The sequence below is a fragment of the Heterocephalus glaber genome, unplaced genomic scaffold (assembly GCF_053883595.1).
Source record: "Heterocephalus glaber isolate CG9 unplaced genomic scaffold, H.glaber_assembly_v1.0 deba00000281, whole genome shotgun sequence".
Taxonomy (NCBI): domain Eukaryota; kingdom Metazoa; phylum Chordata; class Mammalia; order Rodentia; family Bathyergidae; genus Heterocephalus; species Heterocephalus glaber.
In genome coordinates, this window is record NW_028258139.1 from 6,371,637 (window position 1) to 6,381,621 (window position 9,985).

The window sequence follows — 9,985 nt, forward strand, 5'->3', positions numbered from 1 at the left end:
AAAATATGGTTAAAATTCCAGATTTTAAATGAACTACTTTAGAAGATTTTTAGAATTAATGCTACATATAAAATCAAAGTGCTTTTGCTGGTTACTAGGTTGTCTTCTTGCAACTTTAACCAATAGTATGTTTATGTATAAAGATATCTTTTTTAATGCAATACCGGAAGCTGGCAGATGGTGAAAGAGATTTTGATAATTTTATACTCCAAAAGACACCAATTGAAAGCAGATAAGTATTAAAAAGAAATAATTTACCTGAAGACATAATTTTTATTAAAATACACTGTGCCAATGAACAGATAAGAACTCTTATTGAACGGGTCTGTAAGAAAACGCCCCATGGCTCCCAGTGACAGTTCGCCTGCTGTTCCCAGTCAGCCTCCTTTGTATCTTTGCCGTTTCCCAGTTCCTCGGATAAGCAGGTCTTTCATGGGCTACAAGGCTTTTCTTTCAAGCCACCATAACTAATATGGTGAGAAGATTACTTAATTTCCACGAGGAAGCGCCGCCTGTGGCTGTGCCGGAGCCTGGAAGCCTGGCAGCCTGGGGTGGCCTCCCGCCCTCGGCGCGCTGGGCCCTGCCCGGGAGGCTCCCTGCTCGCAGGCGCCTTTGTCTCCCAGCTTCTGCCTTCCTTTTGCAAAAGCCGTGGGCTCATGATTTGGCCCGTGTGCAAATAAAACGCTCCAAAGGCCGCTTCCAAATATAGGTTCTCAGTGACACGGGGCTGACCCGGGGTCTCCGGACAGCCCTTCCTTCCCCGGGCGGCTTTCAGCCCCTCGCAGACGCCGGGCCCACATCTGGAAGCCAGGCCCGGTTCAGACTCGGCTCCTGCGACTCATCCAGGCCTCAGAGAGCGCGCATAACCGGTCCAGCTAAGTGAAATTACCTCCCTCGAAAATACTTAAACACTTATTTTTCTCTTCACTGAAATGCCGAGAAACAGCCCATTTTGAACCAGAATAATTTAGTCTGACAACAGATTCTTCCTCTGTTCACAGCTGTCCCAGAGGGAGGAGCTGAAATCTGAAGCCCTTCGCTGTGATTGGATCTTTCTTGCAAAAGAGAGGGAAAAAACCCCTCCCAGCCAGAACGGGCTCAGTTGCTAAAGGAGCCCGGTGACTTCAGAGGCGCCGGCCCGTCCGCCTGCCGCACCTGAGCGGCCCTCGCCAGCCCGGCCGGCCGCGATGCTGTAGGGCCCGGCCGCGTCCTCCCGCCGGACCGTTATCCGCGCCCGCCAGCCCCGCCGGCACCATGCCGCGCTCCTTCCTGGTCAAGAAGCATTTCAACGCCTCCAAAAAGCCAAACTACAGCGAACTGGACACCCACACAGGTAAAGGAAAAGAAAGTGTATCTACGACTATGTATCTGCAAATCTGTAAGTCTAAATAGACATATTACTGCTCAGACTCCGCTGGCAAATAGCATAAGACTAAATTGTTGGCCTTTCTAAGACAGTCCTAAAAGACAGTTTATATTCTTTTGATCATTTGGGGTAAGTTTTAATTCAAAAGTTTTGAAACTGTTAACTGGCTCGGAAAACCTCATTCAGCTCTTGCAACCTGGCTTTCTGAGGCCTGTTTATACATGCATAATGAATATGTGGAAAGTGAGCAGCATCATACTAAATGGTGATTTTTTTTTTTCGTGTAATAAGGTTCTTTTCCTTTGGAAGGCAGAGTGATTTACCCATATCATTGTACCCACAGTCACAACACATGTAAATAGCCCATGCATAAACTGGAAACAACTTTTCTGTGTGTTTGCAAATGATGTCTACTTGTGCCTCTGAGTGGGGTCGGCACAGGAACTCTGCCGGCTTCTCTCCCTGATTCTGAGGCCAGGCAGCTCAGGCAGCTGTCAGGCTGTGTGTGCATTCAGTACCATAACTGCAGATGTTTTATCAATATGTATATCTCCTACGGGTGTCTATCTTCTTCATTATAAAGTCCTGTGTGTTGCCAAATATTTTCTCATTGTGTGTGCTTTCGGAGATGTTTACCTTAATCTTCTTTCCTTTCCTTTTCTTTCCCTCAGTGATCATTTCCCCATATCTCTATGAGAGTTACCCCATGCCTGTCATACCAAAACCAGAGATCCTCAGCTCGGGAGCATACAGCCCCATAACCATGTGGACTACGGCAGCTCCATTCCACTCCCCACTTCCCAGTGGCCTCTCTCCTCTTTCTGGATACCCTTCCTCCTTGGGGCGAGTGAGTCCCCCTCCTCCATCTGACACCTCATCCAAGGACCACAGTGGCTCAGAAAGCCCCATTAGTGATGAAGAGGAAAGACTGCAATCCAAGCTTTCAGACCCCCATGCCATTGAAGCTGAAAAGTTTCAGTGCAATTTATGCAGTAAGACGTATTCAACTTTTTCTGGGCTAGCCAAACATAAGCAGCTGCACTGTGATGCCCAGTCTAGGAAATCTTTCAGCTGTAAATACTGTGACAAGGAATACGTGAGCCTGGGCGCCCTTAAGATGCACATTCGGACCCACACATTACCTTGTGTTTGCAAGATTTGTGGCAAGGCGTTCTCCAGACCCTGGTTGCTTCAAGGACACATTAGAACTCACACTGGTAAGAGAAAAATGTAGACAAAAATGTTGCTCTTTGATAGAATGATGGTATGGGCTGGATGTCAGATTTGCATGAAGTAGTGACACGGTGTTTTTCCTGATAGTCGATCATTGATAGCTACTTCCTGACTACTCAGAAACTTGCAAGAGCACAAAGTGCTCCATTTCTTGCTAGCAACCTCTGCTCCAGAGACTGCAAACACCATTTAGACTTTGGAAAGTAGATTCAGGAGGTTTGGTCTCAAAGATCAGTCAGAATATCAGGAAAGATGTGCTTGACTGTGTGTTCTTTGAAACTGCCCCTAGTAATCAGCAAATATAGATGTTGCTATCCTAATCAATTGATTTGGTAAATAGATGAAGAGTTTTCCTATAGTTTTTTTTCTGTCAGTTCCAATCTGGCTGTAAAATCTATCACTCCTTAGTGAGTTGAATGGTTGGAATTGAATTTGATTTGCGCCTTTGTTTCTTTTTCTTTTTTCTTCTGCTGCTGAATTTCTTATTCTTCGCACAGAATCTTCCTGGAGGGAGTGAAGGCATTTATACAGCCTAAATCATAGCACAGAAAGAGGGAAAAGGGGAAACACTGGGAATCGTTGGGAGGTGTTTGACATGAACTGCACCTGTTCAAGCAGAAAGCTTTAGTGAGTGAAAGTCCTAGAACTGCAAGAATCATTTCTTCGTGGCACCATGAATACTATTCTGGCTAACTTTTTAAATGCAGAATTTATCTTAAAGGGCCAGATATTATTATTCATGTGTTTTCTGGGGAATTTAATGGGATTTTGCAGTCTTCATTCTCTGGCAAAATGTGGTTGATATTTATTAACATTACTCAATGTTATGTCTCTTCTAAAACTGCTCTCTCTCTTTTCATCCCTACCCTGACCCCCAGGGGAGAAGCCGTTTTCTTGCCCTCACTGCAACAGAGCATTTGCAGACAGGTCAAACCTGAGGGCTCACCTGCAAACCCATTCTGATGTAAAGAAATACCAGTGCAAAAACTGCTCCAAAACCTTCTCCAGAATGTCTCTTCTGCACAAACATGAGGAGTCTGGCTGCTGTGTAGCACACTGAGTGACGCAATCAATGTTTACTCGAACAGAATGCATTTCTTCACTCCGACGCCAAATGACAAATGAAAGTCCAAAGGCATTTTCTCTTGTGCTTACCAACCAAATAATGTGTATAGACACACACATACACACATGTACACACACACACACACACACTAAAAGCTACAAGAGCACAGAATTCTTTAAAGTTTAATATAATCCTTTCCATGTGAAGTTTAAAATTACTATATATTTACTGACAGCTAGATTGACAGAATAAAAGACAAGGAACTTTCTCTTCAAAGATGAAGCTAAAAGCACATTGCATCTTTTACTACTAAGAAAGAATGCAAAGATTTTCATTGTTGCCAAATCATTTCAACTGAAAAGAACAGTATTGCTTTACAATAGTTTGTAATAGAATTTCCTATAGGAAGAGAATCTGCCAGATGCTATCTCAGGTGCCTTATAAAGTATTCCAAGTTTACTTCATTACTTGTCTGATGTCAGGTTGACATCTTTGAATTAAAGCCTTTTTTGGATTACCAATAATGCTTTAAACTATATTTTTAAAGATAAGGAAAAAAAATAAGAACAAGAACAAAACACAGGAGAATGTATTAAAAGTATTTTTTGTTCTGTTCTGTTTTGTTTTTGCCAATATGTGCCTTGGGAGAGGAGGGAAAGACTAGCTTTAAACATTCCTGGTGCATGTTATGTGTCTTACTTTTTAAAGGAATTTTAATGATTTTCTAAAATTAAGTAAAAATGGGAATACGTGCAAGAGAGAATTCTTAGAAACACAGTAATGAACTTAAACTATTTTAAATGCATACGACAGATGCAATAATACAACACCCCTTCCGAGTGCCTTTTTTAATTAATTGTATAGTTGATGAGTCAATGTAAATTTGTGTTTATTTTTATATGATTGAATGAGTTTTGTATGAAAGTGAGATGTTGTTTATAGCTATGCCTATATACAACCTGAAGACTTATGAAATCAATGTTTCTTTTTTAAAAGTAATTTTCTAGGTCCTTTTTTACAATAAACGTTTTTGATTTAAAATTTATTGCATGTATACTATTTTTGAAGCCTTTACTTGCTTTGTGATTTGTACCAAATGGCTATACAAAGAATTGTTTCTTGTGGTAATGAGAAAAAAGTAAAGTGTTTATTTTATGTATCAGGTGTTCTTTTAATCTGTTAGATTACAATAAACTGTCAGGTTTTTTACTCTTAAAAGATAATACTGTCACATTCAGAAAAATCAACATTATGATAGTACTGTGTCAGCATGTCTCTGTAACAAAAATTCTACCTTCTGAATGCTAAAATAGTCATATATTAATGGTCCAAAATACTTTTCAAAACTTTTTATTTAGGTTGGCTTTATGAAAGCAACTTATATTGTTATACAGGGCCCTGGAACAGATTCAGGAAATATTGCTTAATGAGATGTAAGAGGGAAAAGAAAATCTCCATTAAAAATCAGGAAAAAATAGATTTACACAAGTTGGAAAATTAAACCATGTAAACTAAGTCCCAAATTTAGTGCTATTAAAAAGTGATATATTTGATGGGATCAGGGCTAACTAGTGGGAAGTTGGTTTCATTTTATAGTGTTTGCACAAGATGAGCAAACCACTTACCCAAACCCAATGTGTATGTGGTTGATAAAATATAACATGATCATGCACCCCACATTCAGGTTCATGTTTCTTAAATGCTTGCACACTAATATGCAAAACTCCAAACCATGATATGAACTATGATAATTAGTGTGTGCGTTTGCATCTAAATTCCAAACCCACTAAGGATAGTTCCTTCTATTGTTAATCATTTTCTTTTATAAGATGAGAACTTGCAGAATCATGTTTTTCCTTTTTATGTCCTGATGAGCTAAAGATATTAGCAATAGGCTACTGGTATGTGAGCAATAATAAATACCAATACTATTCCCTTAATGTTCACATTAATTCCAATACATGTTACATTTACATTTTTAACCTATACAAAATGGTTCTGTATTGACTAAAAAAATCTTAAATTTAGTATTTTAATATTTTGATATTTCAGGGGCAAAATTATTTGAAACATCAATTTATGGAAGGAAAACAAGCCGATAGCTTAACTAGAGATTCTAAACTTAGGAAAAGACCAACTGATCTCATGCACAGAAATAATTGCCAAAGATCATCCGAAAGTTTGAAGACCAGCTGACACATAAAAACATCTTGCAGAGGGGAAGTGTGAATAAACTGGGCATCCCTGAGACCTCTGGTTGGCCACTCCATGAACCACCTCAAACCCCTTCTCTCTCCCTTGTTGTAGATCTATAAGCAAAATTTACTGGTGTCCAAAATTTAAAGAACTAATTTTCCAGAAGGAAAAGTCTGTTAAGTTGTCCAATTTCTTAGTGAAGAATTAATGTGTTTTTTTTCTAGTATCAACTGTGTTCCCTCTGTTCTAATTTCATTCTTAGTTAAAATACTTGAGTTTCAGTAAAGTAACATGGGTCACAACTAAGACACATCAGATACTGAGATGGTCTATGAAATTCTTTTTTAGAATTTTTAAAATTATAACCATAGTCATTGACTGGATGTCCGCTCTCTTACAGTAGCTGAAAGACTTGACTCTAATGTAAGTTGCTCTAAATTTTTTTTCAAGTTCACCACTTCTGGGAGCTTTATACCATTTATATGATAGTACTTACACATCACAATCTTATGTAGATGTCTTCTTTTTCATTAGATAGAACATCCTCCAAGCAGAACTTTTCATTATATCCCACACAGCATATCAATAAATGTGTGTTGTATGCATGCATGAATGAATAAAAAAATATAGAAATTCAGGAAAAGGCTCACATTTAAAAGAAATTCAACATATTCTCATTTATTATAAGGAGTTTTGATAATTTCCAAGAGCTCTTCCACGTAAATTCACTGTTGGGTGTTCTGGACTCATGATGAGTCCCCCTAAATAGCTTAGTTGCCAAGGAAGTAAGGAAGGAGACCAGTACAGTGCCTGTGGACAATGTATGGTAGGCATTCTGAGAGCCTATATTTTGAAAATTATAAATGTTAACAATAGGTTCATATGTACTTAAACATTCTCAGTATCTTTAATTTGTTTTGCATAATATGAGGCAGTATTGTGTGGTAACAATAGTACAAGGTTTTAAACCCCACACATTTTCCTAGAATCACTGCCTCACCACCTATTTGCTTCATGTCCTGATACAAGCTACTTATCTATTTTGTGCTTCAGTTTCCTAAAATGTAAAATAGCAATCAAGTCTCACAAGTTCACAAATAAAGTCTTCTGCACTCCCTGGCACTGACGAACCTCATATGACAGAACAACCCATTCCCACTGCAGTCACCAGTGGGAACCATGGAGCTGTCCTTGTCCTGGGAAGTGTGTGACACTGTGTATATGATCTCAATGGCAACAGTTTCTCTGTGATGCTGATATTTCACTGACAAGGACATTAAATTCAGAGAAGTTGGATAATGGACCTAAGGTGACAAAAGGGACAAGCTGTAAAACTGAAGTTCAAACTTACACTTTCTGACTCCAAAGATTCTGCTCCTCCCAAGCCAGCATGGGAACAAGGAGACCCCGCTGAACTACGCTCAGCACGATCATTTGTATTTTGTAGGCATTTAAAGATTTGTTGAAAAGGACAATGATAATGTGCTCTGAAATTACATATTTTAACAGTCTATTTAGGAACTCTCACAATCCAGGAGTTGTACCTGGCACATTCACAATCTTCAGAACCATTTGTCCACGTTCACCTAGAATTTCTGCTGGCTTCTCTCCCTCCCATCCAGCCCCACTGGCCCTTACAGTTCCCGGTAGCCCCCAGCTCTCTGCCTGCCTGGGAGCCCATTTCCTCTGGTTTGTTCTCCGTGGAGATGAAAAGCAGCTGGTCTCCGTCCTCTGTACATTAACACTTCATCTTCTGAAGGCCACTGTTACTCCCTCACACACCCACACTCCTCACCCGGCTTTTATCTTCTTAGCCTGAAAAGTCGTCCAAGCTAAACAGCATTTCTTTCACAACTCAAATGTGGACACTGTGGTATAATGAGGCAATTATAATTTTGAAAAGTATAAGGCTTTCCTGGATGGAATCCACAGCTTAGAAGTTGTTCCTAGTTTCTATATGGGAAGCATTTTGAGCAAAATTAATTTGAGAAAGAGCATTCTGACATCTAGGGGAGCAACCATTCTCAAATAAAATGATTCTCTATCATTCTCTTCTCTTCTGATCTCTTCTGATCAGAGATGGAGAAAAAATGAAAACATTTCCTTTACTGGAGTGTGGCATATGGACGAAAAACAAAATTCTGGCATTCAATTTTCGGCAGTAAATGTGCAAAATCTACCACTACAGGAGTAAATTGAAGGTGAACAGCAGGATGAGCCCCTCAGCCCTCCAGGAAGTAATCATTACTCTGTGGAAAGCATGCATGTAAAAGCCAACTAGCATGGCAGCCTTTCCGTTGTGGCACTGGGCCAGACTCCCAAACAATGAGAGATCAGCAGAGGAAATGGCAGCATATCTGCATCCACAGACTCTAAAGGGACTGGGGAGGTATTTATAGCAGGGAGTAGATGAGTGCTTTGAGTAAAAGACGGGGGTGTTTGTGTATTTAGTACCAGTTCATTTAATGAAGCTCCTCTGGTTATGACCACCAGTGTAATTCCTTCAGCTCCTTCTTTTGGAAGTGTGTAGAAAGTTGGGAAGCCTCCACAGTGATCACTAAGTAGTTTCCACAGAAAGTGGCCAAAGGGAAAGGCCTGGCACTAATCTGCTTTAGGAGTCAGGGGAGTAGAGAAGATGTGATAACATCCTCTGCCAATTTATTCTGGGGCTTGAATCAACTGCTTCCCAGATTGAGCAGCATTAAAAAAATGTCTTCTATCACACAGTTAGGAGGCATCCATAGCTGATTCTAGGGAGTAAGAAGAAAAGAGCCAGTTGAATAAAATTGTGATACCTTCTCTTGCCAAAGAAAATTGAAGACAATTATATTCTTCTGAGTTCTAACGTCTCCCTACATAGCCTTCAGATGTGTAGAGGTTTAGAACTTCCCTATACTGTGTATTAAATCTTAATTTTAAAAAAAGTTGGCAGAAAGACAAGTAACAGAGAGAATCCCTTCCAGCCATGTACAACCTCACTGAGTTACAGGCTCGGCAGCCTTGTGCACTTTGGTCTGGTGCCTGTTGAATCTCAGTTTTCCCAGGCTCCTCTGTAAGCCATTTACACCCTTGTTCACTGTGTCATGGCCAGGCCTGAGAATCTCCGTGTCTAGCCAGTTCTCAGGGCATGCTGCTTCAACCCTAGTCCCAGCTCCGAGCCCCATGTGGCTTTCCCCTCCCTGGATCTTGATGGAACACAGCCAAGACAACATGGAGAAAGACAGCATGAGATGGGTGGAAGGGACTGTGGCTGCACACCATGTGCGCCTAGCTGTGTGAGTGCACGGATCCCCAGTAACTCCAGCTTTCCTTTCCTGCTTTCCCTCAAGAACCATCACTGCCGTAATCCCGATCTACATACAGACAACCCGCTCTTCATAGAGACAATCAACCACGGATCCAAAATATTTAAAAGAAAAAACTCAACTGTACTCAACATTTACAAACTCTTTTTCTTGTCATTATTTTCTAAATAATACAATATAGCATCTATTTACATTAATGTATGTTGCATTAAGTTTTAGGTAACAGCAATGATTTAAAGTGTACAGATGTGCATAGATTATATGCAAGCACTATAACATTTTACTTAAGTGCCCTGAGCATCCTTGAATTTTAGAATCCAGAGGGTGCTGGAACTAGTCACCATGGTTACCAAGGGATCCTGGAGCAGTCTGATCGGCTGTGACTTGGTTGTCTGACTTTCACTTCGATTTTTCTTGTATTTTCATTGTACTGAAGCTTCATTCACCTTTGAGGGACTCAGAAATAACCTTTCTGGCCCCCTAACACCAGGGAGACTACCTGGGCTCAGCTCTCTGCAGTAAAGCCGCTAAGCAAGGTTTCTCTCCATCCCTGGAGGGCCACCCATAACAGTAATCAGAGATGTGGACCATGAATAGAATCACAGCAGAGAAGACTCCAGTTGGCCTACTGTCACTGCCCTGGCCAGTGGCCAGCACCGCCCACCTCAGGTGCTGGGATCCTGTAGTTCCTGTGCTCTTCAAAGGTAAATATGTACCCTGGCACCCCTGGGCTTCTCCCAGCAAGTCTGTAGCCATCGTGGGTGCTGAAGCTGCTTAGAGTTTCCCTACATGGTGATCTACTTAGAATGTTTTCTAGTT

General features: G+C 40.7%; 1 protein-coding gene across 1 annotated transcript; it reads left to right on the top strand.

The window, feature by feature from the left end:
- Positions 1-1,089: 1,089 nt before the first annotated feature.
- Positions 1,090-4,521, top strand: Snai2 (snail family transcriptional repressor 2). The gene is made up of 3 exons (XM_004837528.4): positions 1,090-1,333; positions 2,038-2,583; positions 3,478-4,521. The coding sequence occupies exons 1-3, from the start codon at positions 1,255-1,257 to the stop codon at positions 3,657-3,659; spliced, it is 807 nt and encodes a 268-aa protein (XP_004837585.1). The 5' UTR covers positions 1,090-1,254; the 3' UTR covers positions 3,660-4,521.
- The last annotated feature ends 5,464 nt before the right edge of the window (positions 4,522-9,985 follow it).

Coding starts and splice junctions, on each gene's coding strand:
- Snai2 (XM_004837528.4), top strand. CDS start 1,255: ATGCCGCGCTCCTTCCTGGTCAAGAAGCATTTCAACGCCTCCAAAAAG. Junction 1,334..2,037: donor CGAACTGGACACCCACACAG/GTAAAGGAAAAG, acceptor TCTTTCCCTCAG/TGATCATTTCCCCATATCTC. Junction 2,584..3,477: donor ACACATTAGAACTCACACTG/GTAAGAGAAAAA, acceptor CCTGACCCCCAG/GGGAGAAGCCGTTTTCTTGC.